Source organism: Rhipicephalus microplus, chromosome 3, assembly GCF_043290135.1.
Source record: "Rhipicephalus microplus isolate Deutch F79 chromosome 3, USDA_Rmic, whole genome shotgun sequence".
Taxonomy (NCBI): domain Eukaryota; kingdom Metazoa; phylum Arthropoda; class Arachnida; order Ixodida; family Ixodidae; genus Rhipicephalus; species Rhipicephalus microplus.
In genome coordinates, this window is record NC_134702.1 from 262,077,712 (window position 1) to 262,100,645 (window position 22,934).

Below are 22,934 nucleotides of genomic sequence, written 5' to 3' on the forward strand. Positions count from 1 at the left end.
TGATGACACGGGTTCTGACATAATCATCTTCACTGAGACAAGGCTTCATGCAGATATTTCAGACACTGAATGAGTCCCTTACAAAATACCTATAACATTTACCGTTGCGATCGCGTTAACAGAAGGGGTGGAGGCGTAATTATAGGCATTAAAAAGGCAATAACCTCTTATCTAATGGCGTCTGTAACAAATATATAAATTGTATGGGTTGTCTGCAGAGTTCGATTTGAGAAATTATTGATTGGTTGCTGCTATCGCCCACCTGACACTAATCCATCATTGCTAAGCGACTTACGATGCACCATAACTCATGCTGTTAAGACGTGTCCAACTGAGCTCGTCTGTTTATTTGGCAACTTTAATTTTCCTTCAATAAACTGGAAGCTGCTTTCATCTAATTGCCATGTCTCCGCTGTGTTCATTGCCTTAACATTAGATTTCAACCTAGCCCAGATAATAAGCCAACCCTCTCGTGACTCGAATATAGTAGACTTGGTATTAACAAGGGCCCCAAATACTATATTGAATATAACGTACATAGATGGCTTCAGCGAGCACCGGTTAATTCAAATGATTCTTAACGTCCCATTTCGTCTCGCTGGAGCTAAAACAAAAACAATTCGCGATTATAATAGAGGTAATTTTTTTAAATAACGCGTTCGATGCTCTAACCACTGAGCTACCAGAGCGGCCTAATAGAGGTAATTACATTGTTATAAATGATGAATAATGCTTGTTCTTTGAGAGCGTACTTTTACCATCCTTTCATAAGCGATCCGTAGAAGACAACTGGACACCCATTTAAAACAAGTTAGCTTCATTAGTTAGTGAACATATTCCTACAATCAAAATAACAAATGATAAACAAAATCCATGGTTCAATAAATCACTTAACAGATTAAGAAATAAAAAAAAGAGATTGTACGCGGCGGCTAAAGTCGCACGAACTTCTGCCTCGTGGCAAAGGTATAGAAACTTCTTGAATAGCTACTGCTCCGCGATACGCACCGCCCGTGATAAGGAATTTTCTCATGATCTACCGTCACTGTTCATCACTAACGCTAAGAAGTTTTGGAAACAAATGCGCCCAGAACGTCACGATAACAAAATAACGTTGCAAAATGACGACCACATTCCCATTCCAGATCAAGACTTTCCTAACGATTTCAATACTTTTTTACATCAGTTTACACTACCGAAGATCATACAAACATCGCTGATGTAGCCGATCTTGACTATCTCTTTTTGCAGCCCATTGAAATCACTGTTGACAAAATCGAATTTATAATGAATAATCTTAAACTGTCCACGTCTGCGGCCGTTGACGAGATTAACACTAAGATACTAAAAAGTACAGCCTCACCCTCGAGTAAAATATTATGTCACATCTTTCAGCAATCACTATCAACAGGACAGCTTCCACATGACTGGATAATTGCAAAGGTCATCCCCGTGTTTAAAAGCGGCAATAAAAAGTCACCTCAAAATTACAGACCCATTTCTCTGACATCCATCTGCTGTAAGATGCTTGAGCATATAATCGCCTCCCATATTTACAATCACTTAGAGCAGAATGACTTTTTCTTCCCTAACCAACATGAATTTAGAAAGGCCCTATCATGCGAAACACAGCTTTTTGAATTTACCACTGACCTACATCATCACTTAGATCTAAACTTGCAAATTGACTGTCTTTTTCTGGATTTTTCCAAAGCTTTCGATCGTGTTGCTCACTGCCGCTTAATCACTAAACTCTCTTCTTTGTGTATACATTTATCAACTCTGTCATGAATACGGAACTTTCTTACTAACCGGCAGCAATTCACCATTGTTAATGACTTTTCATCCCCACTTTCATATGTTTGTTCTGGTGTGCCGCAAGGGAGTGTTTTCTGTCCACTGCTTTTTCTTATTTATATTAATGACTTACCAAGTAATTTATCCTCACAAGTGCGCATTTTCGCTGATGACTGTATAATTTACCGTGCAATAACTAGTACTTGTTACCACGTAATAATTCAAAATGACCTCGACCTCATCAGCACTTGGTGTAATAGTTGGCTAATGCCCCTAATTCAAGTAAATGTTAAGTAATGTCCTTCTCTCGCAAACATTTTAAATCTGAGTTTTCTTACTTTATTAATGGCGATACCGTCTCTTGTGTTGACTCTTTTAAATATTTAGGTGTAACGTTCACATCTATCCTTTCTTGGACTACCCACATCACCAACATCTGCAGTGACGCCTCACGATCATTAGGCGACATACGCCGCAATCTACGTTAGACGCCCACAAATATACGTGCTTTAGCTTACGTAACGTTTGTTCGCCTTCAGCTAGAATTCGCTTCCGCAGTTTGGTCCCCTCATTACAGCTATTTAACTAGCATGCTGGAATCGATCCAGAATAGAGCCGCTAGATTCATCTCACAAAACTACGACCATAGCACAAGCATAACACAAATAAAAAAAACTTATCACTTTCCCTTTTGAGCAGCCGACGTGATCTAAACCTCCTTTTATTATTCTATAAATACGTACATGAAACAACGCCATTATCATTGACATTGCAAACATCTGTATTCACATCAAAGAGACTAAATAATCATCTTTCATTCACACGCATATACGGTAAAACATACATTTTTAACTCATCTGCACTCCCCCGTGTCATCCGCATATGGAACAGCCTTCCAAATGAAATTGTTGCCGAACACAATCGGGAAAAATTCCGGCACCCTTTGCTCACCCATTTCCAAGATTAACTGCACGTTTTATTCCTATCAAAATCGGCACCCACGCGTTTATCCACTACTAGTATCTCGCTTTTTTTCCTATTACTTTAAACTTATTTTGTTTGATGATTTGTATACTAACATGCCATTCAGTTCTGTTGTTTTTTTATTCAGTGATGTTTTCTTTTGAATAATGGAAAGTCTTTTCACAATGTGTGCTTGTTTTTTTAGCTTGTTTTAAATCATTATCTCACGCGTATACTCATCTGTTGTTCATTGCCGTTCTATTCCTATTAAAATTATTACTAATAATTTCTCATTCTTGTTCTTGTTAGGATTTGTTCAATAATTGACATTTAGTTCGTGTTATTGTTTGTATGGAAAGTGTACCAATTCATGTATGTATTTCCTTTATGCTCCCCTTACACAATGCCTTGTTGGGCCTGTAAGGTATTTTGTATAAATAAATAAATAAATAAATAAATATATATATATATATATATATATATATATATATATATATATATATATATATATATATATATATATATATATATATATATATATATATATATATATATATATATATATATATATATATATATATATATATATATATATTCAAATGCGGCGTTTTAAAGCGGCACTCTTTTATATAACAGGAGAGCGGTCACGACAAGTCCAGTGGTAATAATGATGGAACCAGCTCGATCACCGAGCCAACCAAACGTCGTCTTCTTCACAGACTGAGTGTACCCTCTGCCTTTCTGAGTAGCACTCATCTCCTACACAACGTTTTCTTCCCCTCCGGAAAAGAGTCTTTCTGGCGACTCATAGGCAGGAGACAATAGAAGAATCGTGATATTGTTTAAGGTGGTCTATGTGGATGGTCTCACGTGCACGGCGTCGTTCATCATGAGGCTGTTCAAGCGGCTCCACGATGTAATTGACGGGTGATGTTCGTTTAACCACACGGTATGGGCCTTTATATTTGTACATCAGTTTCGTTTAGAGACCAGGGCTGGTTGAAGGGATGTGAAGCCAGACAAGGTCTTCCAATGCAAAAGAAGCCGGAGTTATCGGGCTATCGCGGTGGTGTTTCTGGCGTTGCTTTTCAGCACTTGTGAGGGAGTGGGCAAGCTGACGGTACTCTTCCGCGTATTTAGCAGCTTGTGACAATGTCGTCGACTTAGCAACATCTGGGCGGTAATGAATGATGGTGTCTAGCGTGCAAGAGGGCTCGCGACCATAAATGAGGAAATATGAAGAGAAACCATTGGTTGTCTGGACAGCAGTATTATGCGCGTATGTTACAAAAGTGAGAATACTGTTCCAGTTGGAGTGATTGGTTGGGACGCTCATTGACAGCTAATCTACTAATGTACGATTGAATCGTTCTGTAATGCCATTAGTTTGAGGATGATACGCGGCGGTGGTGTGATGAATGACTAGGCATTCATTGAGAAGCGATTTGACAGCGTCCGACAAAAGCACACGCTCTTGGTCACTGAGGAGTTCACGTAGTGCACTGTGACGTAAAATGATGCAAGCAATCGTGGCCGAGTGGTTATGGCGATGGACTCGAGATGTGACGTAAAATGGTCCGATGCAATTTAAAACGAGCGACGTCACTTTCTGATGCAGAAGAGAGCGGTGAAGTTTCGGCGTAGGGCGTAAGGGGATCGATGGCGGTAACTCACCAGTGATTTCAAGCAGGTGTAATCGGAAGAGGTCCATAAAGATTAGTACCAACACAGTCAAAAGGTTAGGCAGGGCAAGGTAAGGGTTGTAGTTGAGCTGGAAAACGCAGAGTGGGATTCTTCCGGCGCTGGCAAGGGAGACAGGAACGTACGTAGCGTCGAACGAAGCGATACATTCCGCGCGAGTATTAGCGGTGGGACAGGCGGGTGTAGGTTTTAACACTCCAGCATGGGTGCATTGTGGGTTGGCATGAGAGGAGGCGCATATCTCTGAGTGGAGACGTCTGGGAATAACTAGGAGCCATTGGCGTCCTTCTGAGAGATAATTCCGCCTGTATACCAAACCATCTCTGATAACGAAGTGCTGTATTTGACGGCGCGTACCTCTAGGGGTGTTTTGCGAGGGCGTTTGACTCAACAAGTTGATAGGTGAAACAATTCAAGGATCTTTTTGTTTCTCCTGTAGCATGTCGCTGACATTAAGTGCAGATACGTCGGGGGCAGGCCAAGATGGGGGCTTGTCACTACATCGTAGAAGTGATCGGGACAAAGCGTCTGCGTCGGAATGTTTTCGTCCACATCGGCAAACGACGTAATTTAATACTCTTCTATCTGAAGCGCCCAACAGGCGGGAAAGCTGTAGGGATCTTTTAACGAGGAGAGCCGACATAATGCATGTTGATCTGTATTCATGCTTCATGGGCACCCGTAACAATAGGGTCGAAACTTGCCTATGGCCCATATGATGACTAGACATTCTTTTAGGGGCGAAGCTCCTCATAGCGGCACCCAGTTGTCCCTCGTAGTCGTAGTAGTAGTCGTAGTGCGTAACCAGTCTTACATTTTGACCTCCAAGGTGGTGCTGGTGAGAGATTCCTTTTGTGCGTTGTTGAACAATAAAAAATTCGCAGCGTGCGGGTCACCTAAAAGCAAATTCTCCTGTCTCTCATTCCCCCTTAGCAGCCATTGGCATGTACATTGAGCACTATCTGACAAGAAAGGATTGCTAGGTTATACTCGCTGAACATAACCTCCTTGGTTTTAGAAAGGATTAGCGAGCGTTGGGCCACAGTGCCAGGAATACAGCGAAATACCATGAACTCTAGGTGGTTAAAGGTGTGAAGTAGACACGAAGCGCAAGCCGTAAGAAAGTGTGCGTGCGCCACCTACCATTTAGTCCATGGAATGTCCGCTGGATGGCGGTGCATATGAGGAATATATGATGAAAAGATGCGAGATGGTGGTACTTAGAGTGTTGAATAGATGGACGCACGGACACAGACCAATGCATGGACGGACTCACTGATGGCTACACCCAGGATGGACGCATGGACGGACGCAGGGGCGGTTGCGTGGACGGACGCAGGGACGGGCACACAGATGGACGTGCGGTTGCACGAACAGACGCACGCAAGGACGGGCGAATGGACGCACGGATGGTCACACAGATGAACGCATGGACGGACGGAAGCAAGAACGAATGGGCGGACGGATGCATCGCCCCACTCTCCATGATTCACTCTGTGGATATGCTGCCATTTTTTTGGTGACTGTATAGTTGGCTTCTGCTTTTGTGAGCGCACGGCTGGCGTAAGAGACGACGTACTCATCAAATCCAGGTTTACGCTGGGCGAACACAGCACCGAGACCAACTCCGCTAGCATGCGTGAGTATTTCTGTCGGGCCAAGAGGTTCAAGTTCTCGCAGTATTGGAGGTGACGCAAGAAGGTGGCGGAGTGTGGCGAATGCATCATCACAAGCTGACGACCAACTAGAAAGGTCGCTGTTGCTGGCAAGACGGGAAGTCAAGGGGATATGATGGAGGCAAAGTTGCGAATGAAACGACGAAAATATGAACATAAGCTAAAAAAGCTGCGAAGTTCTTCTAAGGTCTTCGGCTTAGGAAATTCGGCAACGGTATGGAGTTTCGTCGGATCCAGCAGAATACCATCTCTAGATACAACATGGCCCAAAATTAGGAGTTTTCGAGCGCTGAAACAGCACTTCTTCAAGTTGAGCTGTAGACCCGTGGAAGTGAGGCAAGTGAGCACTCTCTCGAGGCGCTGAAGATGTGTTTAAAAGTCGCTTAAAAATATTACAACATTGTCTGAATCACACAGACATGTCTGCCACTTCAGGTTATGGAGAATTTTGTCGATCATGCACTCACAAGTGGCAGGCGCATTGCAGAGCCCGAATGACATGACGATAAATTCATATAAGCCATCGGGGGTAATGAAAGCCGTCTTGGAGCGATCAGCCTCCGCCATGGGAACCTGCCAATAACCTGATTGATTGATTGATTTGTGGGGTTTAACTTCCTGAAACCACCATATGAATATGAGAGACGCCGTAGTGGAGGACTGCAGAAATTTTGACGACCTCGGGTTCTTTAACGTGCACCCAAATCTGAGCACACGGGTCTACATTTCCGCCTCCATCGGAAATGCAGCCGCCGCAGCCGGGATTCGATCCTGCGACCTGCGGGTCAGCAGCCGAGTACCTTAGCCACTAGACCACCGCGGTAGGGCATGCCAGTAACCTGAGCGCAAATCTAGGGACGAGAAGAACTCAATGCCTGGAAAGCAGTCAAGGACATCGTCTATGCGACATAGGTAGCGGGCAAACATCCTTGCACGTGATCTCATTCAACTGGTGGTAGTCGACGCAAAATCTTATTGAGCCATCCTTTTTTATTAGAACAACTGGGGAAGCCCACGGGCAGTTAGAGGGTTCAATAACGCCGTGCTTCAACATGACGTCAACTTTTTGCGCAATTATACGGCACTCAGATTCCGATACGCGATACGGACGCTGACGTAAAAGAGCCTGAAGGCCAGTGTCAATTTGATGAGATACTGTGGAAGCATGGCCCAAACTAAGTCGCTGGTGGTCGAAGCTGGCGCGGAAGCGCTCAAGGAGGGCGACGATGTCAGCGCGCTGCCGGGCCGTAAGGTTGGTGTCGATGCAGTGCGAAATTGCGTCGGTAAATTATGGGAAAGAGGGTGTCGCAGAGCAATCAACAGCGTCTGTAGGTAGCATAGTTGAGTGGTCAGGAACTACACGTGCGCTCGAGTGATCAATGTCATCGGCAAAGGCCAGGCAGTCTCCGCAGAGTAACTTGGAAGGCGAGGGAAACGAATTTCAAACATAAATTGCTCTTGATCCATCTTGAATGTCCAGAACGGCGAAAGGGATCAGGAAGCACTTGCGGTAGACAGCGGTTTCAGAAGGCTTAAAAAGAACAGTTGAGCCATTAGAGACGTCACAGAAAAGTGGTACTAGGGCAGATGAGAACGGGGGCGTTGAAGTGTTGGCAGCAACAAAAACTCTTGCAGGTGAAAGGGGCGAGTCGAGTGAAGCAGCGTCGCATAACGGCGCGAACTCAACTTCGGGGCGAGCACAGTCGATGACGGCATGATGAGCGCAGAGAAAGTCCCAGCCTGATATAATGTATAATAACACTGTGGGAGCACTACAAACTCGACGGTATAAATAACGTTTGCAATAACGACACGCGCTGTGTATGTAGCAAAAGGGCGAATACGTTGCTCGCTCGCAGTGCTCAAAACGAATTCGTGAAGAGGTATTGTCACTTTTTTTATTCAACGGCAAAGTTTTTTAGTCATTACAGACACTACGGCGCCAGTATCGACCAATCCAAAAAGAGGTATACCTTCAACGGAGACAGCAACAACGTTGGACGGCGAAAAACAAGGTCTTGTGGGCTTCGAAAGATCCGCTGTTCTTGCCCCCGGAACTGCGGCTCCTAGTTTTCCTCTGATCCAGGGCGAGGTCGACGTAGCATAGGGGAAAGAGAACGGCGTTAAGGTGAAGGGGACCGGTGTCTGTTGAAGTTCCAGCGAGGTGAAAGTGTGTTCATGGTGGCAGGCTTGCTAGATACAGCAGGCTCAAGTCGTGGTGGGAAATCATAAGTGTGGAGCCAGACGTCTTCACGCAGGAAAAACTCTCACCGTCGACAAAACCGCGCCACGTGACCCGCAATTCGAGAGGTGAAGCATATGGGGTGGTTGTCTTGAGTGCGCCAAGGTTACTGAAAGCGTGGTGGTAGTGGTCGGGAAAAAGGATGGGCGGCCTGGTGCATAGGCTCAGGCGATTTGACAAAGGGGCGCGCGGACGTAGGCGTTCGCGACAGGCGGACGTCGGGTTCCATTCAGTGCTTCGGCATAGGTCAGTGGAGCAGCCACAGGTGGTGCGTGAGCTGTTGGTAGCGCCTCAGACGCTTGCTTCTGGACGACTCGCTGTATTGATTACGCTAAAGTATATAGGGCACTTTCGGAGGTATACGTCACTGGCATGTGACCTCTTTTCGTACAAATTGCTTGATGTCGAGAAGCAAAGTGGTGGGCTCTACCGCAATGCCAGCCGGCAACAATGCGGAGATTGTTGCACATGGCGCGCTGGCACGACGAGTGGTGTCACGCTGTTTTCAAAGCTCGTCGTAGCTCTGACAAAGTCGGATAACTTCTGCTACCATTTGTGGCTCTTGGTGACAAGCATCTGAAATTCGTCGTCAGTCACGCCTTTGAAGATGTGTTTGTTATTTTCGGCTTCTGTCATGGCCGAGTTAACAAGCCGGCAAAGGTCGACCACATCTTCGATATAACTTGTGTATTTTTTACCATTATGCTGAGCCTTAGCACGCAAGCGTTGTTCGGCCGGTAGTTTGCTAAGCGCTGGACGGCCAAACAAGTCTGCAAACGCCGTTCTGAAAGCTGTTGAGTTGGAAAGGTCTCCCTCATGATTACGGTACCACAGGCTGGCGACGTCAGTGAAATGGAATTGGACGAGGGTAAGCTTGAGCACATCGTCCTACTTGTTGTGCTTGTTCACCCGGTCGTATTTTTCGAGCCACTCTTCAACGTCCTTGTCATCGGTTCGACTGAAGGAAGGTTGATTGCGTTGCCGAAAGGAGCCAAGACAGACAGGAGCTGCAGTAGTTGGAGCCGAGGCTGCCGTCTGCTGATCGTCGTCCGTGGACACAGACGCAACTGGAGGCAACGTACGGTTTCGTGATTCTAAGATTATGCGTTACCCAGCACCTCCATCCATTAAAATGAGGCGTTTGAGAGCGGCACTCTTTTATTAAACAGGAGATAAATCACGCCAAGACAAATGGTAATGGCGGAAGCAGCCTGTGCACCGAGCCAACCAAACGCCGTCTTCTTCACAGACTGAGTGATACACTCTGGCTTTCTGAGTAGCACTCATCTTCTTCCCTACAGCATGTATATATATATATATATATATATATATATATATATATATATATATATATATATATATATATATATATAGTCCAGTAGATCGTTCGTGAGTCGTCGCAACGTGGTTTACTTCGCCGTTTTGGCCTAGAGTCTGGCCTTCATATATATATATATATATATATATATATATATATATATATATATATATATATATATATATATATATATATATATATATATATATATATATATATGCAAGAAAGAGACGACCAAACCTTTACGGAAGCGTCTTTACTTAACATTTACAGCTGGTGGACCAGCCTTCGTCAGAGTAATGTGACAAGAGTAATCCGACGAAGGCTGGTCCACCAGCTGAAAACCTTAAGTAAAGGCACCTTTGTGAAAGTTTCGTCCTCTCTTTCTTGCATACAATACGTCGTGTCCAGTGTGACTGACGTTCAAAAAATGTGGTATATATATATATATAATGTAACAGACTAGTAAAAGGTAGAGAAGGAGAGGATGACGGAGAGTCTTGGCACAATCGCAGTGTGCTGCCGCAAACGACTATCGTTCACCTCCTGTAAATAAACCATCTTATCACAGCTCGCTGTTACAGTTGTCACAACATAAGTTTGTACTAACGTCAGCAACACTGTTGCGTAACTTCGATCCATCTTGCCCGACTGAGGTTCATATGGACGCTATTGGTATCGGTGTAGGCGCGGTGCTTGTACAACGTCACAATGGCGCAGAGCATGTCGTGGCATATGCCAGCCGTCGCCTGAGCAAATATGAACGCAATTACACAGTTACGGAACAAGAATGCCTGGCAGCGGTTTTCGCCGTACCGAAGTTTCGCTGTTATCTTTACGGGAGAACATTTAAGATAATTACCGATCACCATTCGTTATGCTGGCTGGTCGGTTTGCGTGACCCCTCTGGCCGCCTCGCACGTTGGGCGGTGTGACTTCAGGAATACGACTTTACGGTGTCGTACAAGAGTGGCCGTCGTCACGCTGACGCAGACTGCCTCTCCCGGATTCCTCTTGCGACTACCGACTGCGATGCTGAGAATTTCGACGATTGCCTTGCTGCTGTTACAAGCACGTTCCCCAACGCGGCTGATTTCCAGAGAGAACAACGCAACGATCTCCACTTAGATCCTCTTTTTGCCGCCGCACGTGCCTCCCAACACAGTGGTCGCTTTACGGTCCGAGACAAGTTGCTTTATAAAACTAACTACTCCAGGCCTGGAGCACGTGTTCTTCTAGTTGTCCCCGAGAGCCTTCGCTCCGATGTTCTACGTGCCATGCATGACGATGCGACGTCCGGTCACTTCGGCTTCATACGAACGCTGAACCGCACGCAGGAACGCTTTTACTGGCCCAAGATGTACGAAACGATGAAGCGTTATGTCGCTAGCTGCGAAACGTGCCAACGTCACAAGCGCCCGGCCACCGCTACACCAGGTCCCTTTCAGCCGTTATTACCACCCAGTACACCTTTTGAACAAGTAGGAATTGACTATATAGGTCCGTTTCCGTTATCTAACAATAAGAAGCGTTGGATAATTGTCTGCGTAGATCATCTTACGAGGTATGCCGAAACCGCAGCTATTCCCTCTTCTACCGCTGCATCCGTGACGGACTTCTTGTTTCACTCCGTGGTCCTTCGCCATGACTCACCACGTGCTATTATCAGCGACCGTGGCCGCTAGTTCACTGCTGATGCCGTTGAAGAATTACTACGCATGTGCACGACACAGTTCCGTCATTCCACACCGTATCACCCGCAGATAAATGGCCTCGTTGAACGGACAAACAGAACGCTGACCAACATGCTTGCCATCTACGTTTCTTCCAATCACAAGAACTGTGATGAAGTGCTGCCATTTATCACGTACGCGTACAACACGTCAAAACATGAAACAACGAACTCCAGCCCCTTTTATCTGTTGTGCGCCAGGTTGCCACTAAGCCCTCTAGACACTTTCTTGCCCTTCATTTTACACAATGACGACTCTGTATCAAACACCCTGTGCCTCGCAGAAGAAGCCCGTCGAATTGCTCGTCTTCGTACTCTGGCCTCTCAACGTCGTTCGAAGGAACGATACGATGACCGTCACGAACCGGTTTTATTCACAAAAGGTGGCTTGGTGTTACTTTGGACACCGCAACGCAAGCGTGGATTATGTCAAAAGCTTCTGTCACGATATTCAGGCCCATTTGTAGTTTTGGAGCGTCTAAGCCAGCTCACTTACGTAATAGCTCGTCTTTTGTCCAATGGTTGACGATCGAGCAGAGCGCAGCTCACTCACGTTCCTCGCCTGAAAGCCTTCTACCCTCCTTGTGCATCATAACTCGCCCTACGGGCTCCGTCTGCTTGCGGGAGAATGTAGCAGACTTGTAAAAGGTAGAGAAGAGAAGGAGAGGAAGACGAAGAGTCTTGGCACGATCGCAGTGTGCTGCCGCAAACGACCATCGTTCACCTCCTGTAAATAAAACCATCTTATCACAGCTCGCTGTTACAATATATATATATATATATATATATATATATATATATATATATATATATATATATATATATATATATATATATATATATATATATATATATATATATATATATATATAAATATATATATGTGTGTTTGTGTGTGTGTGTGTGCGTGTGTGTGTGTGTGTGTGCGTGCGTGTGTGTGTGTGTGTGTGTGTGTGTGTGTGTGTGTGAAAAAAGAAGGTGTCCTTGGATCCAGTGGAAAAATACCAAAAAGTGAAGGATGGGCCAAACGGAAGTTTTTTATTCTTCCTACGTCTCAGCAAGGGTATACCCCGCTGAAACGAAGGCCGGTCCCCGGTTGAAACGTAAGAAAAATAAAAAGTTTTCGTTTTACCTGTTCTCAATTTTTTCGTAGATATGTATATATATATATATGTATATATATATATATATATATATATATATATATATATATATATATATATATATATATATATATATGAGATCTAACAGACAATAATGCCAAGGAAAGTATATGGGAAGATTTTAGACCAAATTGTAATGTAAATATGAAGAAAAGTGGGTCTTGCCGTGGGCAGGATCCGGAAACACGGAAGAACAAGCCCTTAGGTTTACAGTTCTTCTTTCCTTATATATATATATATATATATATATATATATATATATATATATATATATATATATATATATATATATATATATATATATATATTTAGAAATTGGCCTGAGTGGACAAACGTACGAAAACTTTTATTACTCCTACGTTTCGGCGGTAGTGCGGCCTTCGTCATAAACGCTGTCTCAACCCAGACGTCATACGGGGTGGAGGTTGATTTTTGGTCCTCGGTCATCTCCCACCTCGCCCCACTCCCTGGAGCTTTGTTCAGGCCACCATTTGCCCCCATTGCCCGCCAGCTAGTCACGAAATGAGCCTGCTGGCGCTGTTGCCATCTCTCCCTCACCATCTTCAACCGCGCATCCTGTTTACGTACACAGCCACCAGCCAGATCCCCCTTTATTTGCCGGTCTTTACGAGAAATGCGTGGAGGACTGGCTTGATGAGAACAGCCGCGTAAGTGTTGCTAATCACGGGGAGGATAGCGCCAAGCTTCGTTACGTTTCTTTCTATTTGACTGGCGTGCCGAAGACATTCGGTCCGCAGTCGCCGAAAGAAGCTTCGACACTCGCCGACAACTGTCCGGAGAGTCATACATTCAAGAGGTTCTTGCGCTCTGCCGGCGTGTCGATTCATCTATACCCGAGTTCGACAAAGTACGTCACATTTTGAAGGGTATAGGCCATGTTGCTTGCGATGCCCTGGTTGCTCAGAGCCCGGCTACCATCGCCGACGTTGTCACATGTCAGCGCCCCGATGCTCTGAACTAGCTTCGTCTACAACCAGACTTTAGCGAACATTGTTCCACGACTAACAGACCTCTCCGTGATCTCATAAGAGACATAATACGTGAATAGTTGCAGAACATGGGTTTTCCACCTCCATCGCCGCGTTCTCCACAGTCTACTTGAGCGGAATTATGAGACAGTATCAGGGAGGAACTGACATCTCTGAACTTTGCTACTCTCGTTCAGGCACCCCCGTCTCAGCCCATCCGAACCTTCCCGGAAATCAATGTCACGCCTCCCAGCGAAGTAAACATGACCATGCCGCTGCCATTGTACGCGTTGGTCACTGCCGCTTCCATCCTCAACTTCTGTTCGGTCCCGCCTGACCCTTCGTTTGCACACCTGACTGCACTCTCTTCAGGTACTCCGCATGCTTTCTCAACCTTCCCCCTGGCACTCCCCTCACCCAGTTTGCTTCTTTTCTATGCGTGAACGAGATACTTCGTCCTACCAAGGTTAACGCCATTCATCGCCTCCACACCCATTTTCATTTCCGCCCGCATAGTGTGCGCCATAGAAAAGCCGGAACCCTAGACGCCGTTCACCTACACCCCTTCGCCGCTCCTCCTCCCCACTTCGGCTGGCCTCGTTTGCTACTGTCATTAATTCGGAAAACTAAGTGATGCAGTTTTTGGGGAAAAACTGCATTCCAAATTAGGACTCATATTTCTCCATTAGGCCTGTGCAACATGATTTTGGTGGTAGTGCAAGGCGTGAACGTGTATGCTCTGGTAGACATAGGTGCGGAATTATCTGTTCTGTGTGTTGATCTATGTCCAGTCTGAAGAAAGTGATCACCCCTTACGATAGACCCATGTTGGTTGCTGCCCATGGGTATACTATTTGCCCTTCCACTTTCCGTACAGCACGTGTTTTTATTGATGGTATCCGACATCACATTCAGTTCACCATCCAAACTGACTACTCTCACCAAATATTTTAAGATGGAATTTTCTTTCATCGGCCTCCGTGGCTATTTGGTGTGTGGCCAACGCGTCGTCCACCTTAACGACAAGGATTGCACGCTCAACAACGACAACCAGAGGCCACTTCCTTTGACAGCTGCGAAGATACCGAATTACCACCAAGTCAAGAGCGAATTGTAACTATTACCTCCAAAAACATCGACTATGGCGAGGTCTTGGTCTCACCATCATTTAGTTGCGTCGGTAAAGGCATCGTTCTCGCTTCTGGTGTAGTTTGTTTTCTCAATGGTTCCACACATAACACCGCCGTGAATACAACATCCGAAAAAATTATACTTCTTCAGAACGCCACGATGGCTTGCGTGCGTCGTTCCACTACATGCCGTCTCCTCAAACGACCACTGTTGTGGTGGGCCTGCTTCTTCTTCCACCTTTACTGCTGCCATTAGCGACAACTTGACACCTTCACAAAAGCAACAGCTGCTTGCTTTGTTAAACAAACATCCAAGTTCTTAAGATGCTCACTTCTCAACGTAGGTCCGCACTGCAACTACAACGCATCGAATCCACACAGTCAGAACATCTGCTATACGCCTCCGGCCCTACCGCGTGTATCCTGCTGAGAGAAAAATTAACAAAGAAAACGTAGCTGACATGCTCAAACGATAAGTAATTCAACCATCATCTCGCCTTTGGTCGCCGCCTGTGGTTCTGGTTCGTAAGAAGGATGGCTGCGTGCACTTTTACGTTGATTACAGGGTGTTGAAGAAGATCACTCGCAAGGATTTTTACCGAATGTCACGCATTGACAACGTCCTGGATTCTCTACCAGGCGTGAAATATTTTTCCAGGTTGTACCTGCGTTCTGGATACTGGCCAATTCCCATGCACGAACAGGATAAAGAGCAAACGGCATTCGCAGCACACGACGGGCTATAGGAATTCAACGTTATGCCTTTCGGGCTGTGCTACTGCCTGCTACATTTGAGTGCATGGTTGTACCGTGTTTTGCGACCTTCAATGGAAGACCTCCCTCTGCTACTCGGACGACATCATTGCTTTTTCGTCAACGTGTACCCAGCACCTGCAACGTTTGGATGACGTTCTGACGTGTCTTGCCGCCGCTGGTCTCCAACTCAACACCAAAAGCGGCCCTTTCGCCACAAAAGATATCAAGGTTCTGGGCCACATCATGACCAAAGACAAAATTGGTCCGGATCCGGACAAAATTGCAGTGGTGCTTCGCTTTCCGCTCCTCAAAAGACCGAAAAAGTTGCGAAGTTTCTTGGTCTCGCCTCCTATTTTCGCCGCTTTGTATGAGACTTCGCATCAAGAGCGGCTCTATCGCACGAGCTTCTTGCTTCCGACGTGCCCTTTCTGTGGTCGGAAGAATTTAAAACGGCATTCTAGTTGTTAAAGTGTTCCCTCACGTCCGAACCTGTACTCAGCTACTTTAATGAGGCCGCACCGACCATCCTTCGTACGGACGCCAGCGGCCGTGGTATAGGTGCAGTTCTGCGCTAACGCGACACTTCTTCACAAGAAAGAGCAGTTGATTACGCTAGCAGAGTACTAACCGCGACCGAGAAGAACTATGCCATAACTAAGCAAGAATGCTTGGCTGCGGTCTGGCCAGTGCAAAAGTTCTATCCGTATCTACACGGCCGTCGTTTCACTATTGTTACGGACCACCACGCCTTGCACTGGCTTTCCACGCTGAAGAACTTGGCTGGATGCTTGGGTTGGTGTATTCTACGTTTACAGGAACATGACTTCAATATCAATTACAAGTCTGGTAGAAAACCCAAAGACGCGGACACCCATTCGCGCTGCCCACTGCCACGTACCCAGCTCAGCATCGGTCAAAGATCGGCCACCATTTCTACCGCAGTGCCCGCACTCGCCTCAATAGACCAGCAAGTCTCGGAAGACAAGCCCGCATTTCTAGCTTGTCAGTTGTCTGAGTCGTTCTGTAGGCGTATTATGAACCAGCTCTTAGCAGCTTCCCATTCACCTAACGCATGGCATTGTTGTCAACTCTTGCGATTAAAGCTGAAAATGGAGTTCTGTACCGTCAAAATACCGCCCTGATGGTCAGCGCTGAGTTCCCGTGCTACCACGCTCTCTTCGACTTTCTCTTCGACTTGATGTGCTTAAAGCCTTCAACGACGACTTGACTGCCGGCCATCTTGGTTTTCAAAAAAACTCACGGCCACATTCGAAGTCGCTTCCACTCGCCTGGTACTTGTACTAGCATCGCATACTACGTCGATTCCCACGTCCCATGCCAGCGTCATAAAATCCAGACACCTGCACCAACCAGGCCTCTACAACCAATTTAGTGCTCCACTCGTCATTTGAAGTTTTCGGTGTCGACCTTTAGGGCCCTCTTTCCGTCACATCTACTAGCAAACGATGGATAGTGACCGTCGCAGATTACCTGGCACGCTACGCGGAGACAACGTCTGTGTCAACTTCCTCTGCTTCGGAAGTTGTCGACTTCATTCTGCATGGCATCAATCTACGCCATGTCGTCCCTCGTATACTGCTGAGTGACCGTGGAGGGGTGTTCCTGTCAGAAGTGCTAAATGGAGTAATGGGCGCTTCAGAAATAACACACAAAACAGCTTCAAGCTACCATCCTTAGACCAACGGTCTCAACGAAAGATTTCACTGTACTCTTGCTGATATGACAGCTGTCTACATCAGTCCAGGCCTAAAAAACTGGGATACCCTTCTACCGTACCTCACCTCTGCCTACAACACGGCTGTTCAGCGCACCACTGGATGTTGGCGGTTCTACCTCGTTTATGGACGTTCTCCTACTTCTTCGACGTTTACTTTTGCAACACCAATGTCAACTCGTCTCCGTCTTCCAGCGAGGAATACATCTTAAGACTAGCCTGGTGTCACGATCATACTCACATCAACACGGAAGCGTGACAGCAAGGTCGAAAAGTCATTTATGAAGCATCCCATCGCCTTGTATTCTTCCGACCTGGTTACGAGGTGCTCCTGTTTACACATCTTCGTACACCTAGTTCATGTGAAAAGCTTCAGCCACAATTAGTTTGGCCTTACATAGTTATTGAGCAGACTTCGCTCGTGAATTATCGTGTTACGCCACTTGTCGTCCAAACAGACCGCTGTCACCGCACCACAGAGATCGGGCTGGTATCTCGCATGAAACCTTTCAGGCGAAAGTCTCTGTCCAATGACTTGCTACGGCAAGGTTGGCCGCTTACATGTGTGCGGAATTAGTGTGAGCATTCGTTATGCACTTCTTCTCATATATGCATTATCAGGATTATCATCATTCGTCTGGGTCTCTGCCCTCATCTTCACTGGGCGTCACCACAACCTTCGTCGGGTGTGTACACGCGCACGCTCTATTATAGACTTTCGTTTGCTACTGAGCACTTGCGCTGAAGAAACGCTGTCTCAACCCTGACGTCATTATAAATATATATATATATATATATATATATATATATATATATATATATATATGTATATATATATATATATGTACATATATATATATATATATATATATATATATATATATATAGGGCCCCCATATATATATATATATATGAAAAACAAGTGTTTTTGGTTCCAGTGGCAAAATGCCAAGGAGTAGAGGACGGGCAAAACGAAAACTTTTTATTTTTCCTACGCTTCAGCCGGGGACCGGTCTTCATCAGGGAAAACACGATACGAAAATGCGCTTTTCTTAAGTAAGCATGGTATATCAGGGGTGCTGACACGTGAACTATCCCTATCATAGATCCTCATTGAACGAGGGTCTCGTAATGGCAGACTTGGTGAGTTTAGGTTGTATAAAAGGGACAAATAATCAGCTGACCGCTCATAATAAGTTCACGTGCTACGTGACGCAAAACATGCGCATAAGAGTGTTTTCACACTCGTCGCTTGGCTTATAGATGGCGCTGACTGTCACTCCTACTTCTAAATTCACATATAAACCCAAAAAAGTGGATGGAGGGAAGGCCGAAGGCCGCTGTGGTAGCTCAGTGGTTAGAGCATCGAACGCGTTATTCGAAGGTCGTAGGTTCGATTTCTGCTCACGGCTGCTTATTTTTTCATCCACTTTTCTTTCTTCTTATTTACATTCCATTAATTCTAATAACTTCCCCTGTACATTCCTTGGCATTACTGTCTGTTAGATTTCATTATTATATATATATATATATATATATATATATATATATATATATATATATATATATATATATAGATAGATAGATAGATAGATGAAATAGTTGATCAGAGTTTCTTCCGGCTACCGTAATAAAAGTTATAAACTTCGAGAATAGTGCAGTATAGGAAACAAAACAATAAAATATTTTTTTATCCTAACAGTTTCGGCTGGTGGACCAGCCTTCTTCGGAGGATGTAAGTGAAATGGTACAAGTTCCCGTAGCAGAGGGTCACCCTCACAGTTTGAAGACCCTCCAAAACAATAAAAAAAACGAGACAAACGGGCGAACGAGGTAGCAACAGACAACAAGAAGCAGAAGAAGGAGAGGAACTGGAAAGGAGCGACGGAGAGCCGCCGGAAACGAGCGGGTAATTCTGGCATTGTTCCTGCTGTCTGTCGCTACCTCGTTCGCCCGTTTGTCTCGGTTTTTTTTATTGTTTAGGAGGGTCTTCAAACTGTGAGGGTGACCCTCGCTACGGGAACTTGTACCATTTCACTTACATCCTCCGAAGAAGGCTGGTGCACCAGCCGAAAATGTTAGGATAAAATAAATATTTTATTGTTTTGTTTCCTATACTGCACTATTCTCGAAGTTTATAACTATATATATATATATATATATATATATATATATATATATATATATATATATATATATATATATCCTGTATTCTGTCTTGAAAGATCACCCTTATTGCCCGAAGGCGTTATAGCAGGGGGTTTCAGGCACAAACAAACAAATCTTTATTAGGAAAGCACACTTACTTTTTACACAGCCGGTTCCACAGTAAAATACTCCTGTCATAGAACAAATTTGACAAGTTCGTCCTGGTACGGTATTCAAGTAATAATAAAATATGGTCATTACGCTTAGAAACGTAATGCCGCTGTTTCCATAGTTCTGGTTTTTATATACAGTCTTGTTATTATAGATATAAAAACTTCATTCTCAGCTTTTTTGCTTCGATGAGAAAGAAGTTCCATTTTTGAGTGGTGTTTCATTTCTCTACAGCTTTCGTTCCACTCGTGCTGACTCAGGACGAACCTAGCTGCACAATTTTTTCTCTTTTTCAAATTGTCGGTTAGATTTTTTAGGGGTAAAGCTGCTAAAGTTGTGGGCTGGTCCCTCCTATCTCGTGGCAAGTGACAGCCTAGTTTGATGACTCACTCAGCAGGTGTGGGTGGACGGATGGACCAACATACAGACAGACGGATGGCCGGACAGACGGACGGACATCTAGAAGGACAGATGAGCGGACGGACGGACGTACGGACGGATGGACAGGCAGGCAGGCAGGCAGAGAGACAGAGGCACGAACAGACGATTGGACAGGGAGATAGATAGATGGATGGACGGAGGATGAACAGACAGACAGACAGACAGACAGACAGACAGACAGACAGACAGACAGACAGACAGACAGATGGCCGAACATAGAGATAGACGGATGGACAGACAGATGGACGATGGACGACCGAACGGGCGGTCGATTCACGATTTACCGATCAAACCCTGCGAAGCTTCTCATCGTCATTCATTACGTGGATAAGCTGGCAAATTTTTAGCAGGGTCCCAGACAGTACAGGCGTCCTCCAAGATTGGTCTAACACATCTTAAGTTGGGGTGTTTCTTTCTTTTTTTAAGTTTGGTTCCGGACATTTCACATTCTTCTAGATAAACCTGATCGTTCGACGAGCTTTAAGAATAATGTCTTTCATCCACATGAGCAGATCATGAACAGCCGCATGAAAATGTAACAAATAAGCTCATATGTGTAGGCGCAGTTTTTGTCAGGGCATTGTTCTTGCTGGAAATCAGTTGCAATCATTTTCTCTTTGTTTTTCGCAAAAGCAACGCGGACACACTCCTCTGGGTTCAAGTTCATCTTGCACGTGGAACACAAAGTATTATTACATTTCCCGTTCAGTTGTGATAAAGCAGGATTATCGTCCCCCTAATGTTTAAAGAAACAACATAATCATCGGCAAATAACTGTAGTGACGAAGCACGTTTCTTAGTAATATCAAAATAAGGCAAAAACAAAAGTGGCCCTAAAGCTGAGTGCCTTGGGACTTCTCTTGTGACTGACTAATGATAATATCAAGTGAAAACAAAACTGGTCCTAAGCCTGAACATTGTGGGACCCCTGACGTTACTTTCACCTACGGCGAACTCTTGCTGTTCAAAAGAACTCATTGCTGACGATGAGATGTCATCGTCAAGATTGGCTGCAAAATTGATCGCACTCTGAAATATGACCTTCTTGAGTTTGCGTTTCTTTTTCCTTAGTGTCTTATCACTCGGCGTGATTATCTTCGCTGCCTCATATAATTTATTCACGTTCTTTCTTTTTTGTTGTTGTTATCGTGCCATTTGCCTAAAGCGACACTAAAGGCAACTATGAAGTCAACAGTGCTCTTTGAAGTAAAGATCCAGAAACCAGGTAGTTTTATTTTTGTGCCAAGGAAGCGCCTATTGACAAATGAAATCATGTATAAGTGACCCACATAAAGTTAGCACACTTCAATTTACCCACCTCATGCGAAACGTCTACGTCGCTGTTGCCATGCGCGATGCTGCCCAGCTATACGGCGCGGCCACCGACTAGTAGCAGCTGAACGGTAGTAGTGGGAGCAACAGCAGCAACTACGGCCATTGAACAATATCCTGTCACGGCTTCCAAGATGGCAGACGTCTTTGATTCAACTGGGTGCCGCTGAATGGCGCGGCGTGTCATGTATAACAGGCAAAAATTGAATCTTTGAACCACTAGCGCTATTCTTCATATTAATGTCCGGGGGTTCTTTCCTTCATGAATCAAACAAAAACAAAAAGGCTGCATATTATTACGTCTCTTGATGCATGGAAAGTTCTGTATATAGTGCAGCTTGTTCGATTACTCGAGATTCATTGTAGATGGTACCTCCTATGTCAATTGGATCGTTTCGCGAATGTCCTACGCGTAGCGGATGTTTTTTTGGGCACTTACAATAATTTCTCGGTAAATAGGGCACTGCTGTTAATAATATTGTTCTTTTAGACGTCGTACATTGAGCTTTAATTCTGAAAAAAAATCGTATTTGACTTCAGCATTTTTTTGGTCTCTCACCGGCTAGTTCGGTACTGGGTTCCAGTATCATTCACTCTGCATACCGCAGTAAAAGGAATGCCTGAAGTGCCACTGGCGTATCAGAGCTGCCAAACGCCACAAATAAAGTGCGAGCAGCAGAGAAAATGTAATTCACTATTGGTGAAGCAGTCATTGCTATGCTTTGTGTTTCACTTGTCTGCTTGTATTTCCGGGACCTAATAGCCCGTAAGCTAGGGTAAAATTATTTAAAACATGAAGTTCTTGAAAAAAAACTGCTCTGAATTCACGTTAGTGTATTCAAGAAAACTGAAATCGAAGATTCGGTTTCGTTCTGAGCTCTCCCGTACGCAAGCGACGGTTTCGTTTCCTTAAAATCTAGTGCAGGTGCTTGGGTCAAAGCCTGTAAATAAAAAAATGCCTACGTTCATATCACGCACTACTGAATGCCATGATGCCAGCTTTCCTCCTTTTCAACTCGTTAACGCAGAAGTGGAAGAAGTTCCCTCAGGGGATCTCGTGCCTGGTGACGTCATCTGCGTACCAGCGTCGGGATGTCTCATGACCTGTGATGCAGTTCTCACTGCAGGCAACTGTCTCGTCAATGAAAGCTTACTGACAGGTGAGAAGCCTATCAGCCTTTGTTTTTCCTAGCATGCTGAATGTTTCGCAAGTGGTTGGTTCAGCCCTTAGTGACCTTACAAAAGTTAGTGCAACACTGATGATGCTAAGTATATAACTCCGAACAAATGTTTTGTGCAAATCCTAAAATTGAGCGAACAAGCACGCCTGCTCCTTTCCAGAGAAGAACACTGCATGTCGTGTTTACACCCTTGTAGCAGAAAGGGGCAATAAAATGGCGCGAAGCAGACAACACAAGCGTGGCACTTGGGTAGGTTTTAGTTGTTTAGAAGGCTGAGTGAACGTCGACAGAAGTGCAAGAATAGAGGAATATTGCGCCAAACTTATGTCACATACTTGCTTTTCTCGCCCTAGCTTTTGTTGGCGATCAAGGTTCTTGCCACAAAACAAAAGACAAAGGCCTATGCATACTTTATTAAAGTCTAGAATGGCCCAAAAAAATCTCACTTTGCTGACACCA

General features: G+C 44.9%; 1 protein-coding gene across 7 annotated transcripts in view; it reads left to right on the plus strand.

The window, feature by feature from the left end:
• The window catches only part of LOC119170521 (polyamine-transporting ATPase 13A3), a 1,084,416-nt gene that overhangs the window by 368,440 nt on the left and 693,042 nt on the right, over window positions 1-22,934 (plus strand). For all 7 annotated transcript variants that reach the window (XR_012894535.1, XR_012894534.1, XM_075890967.1 and 4 more), the window contains one exon: window positions 22,323-22,454. Coding sequence is in view for 5 of the 7 variants with exons in the window: in XM_075890967.1 (XP_075747082.1) it covers window positions 22,323-22,454 (132 nt within the window). In the remaining 2 variants the exon portion in view is untranslated. The remainder of the gene's footprint in view (window positions 1-22,322; window positions 22,455-22,934) is intronic.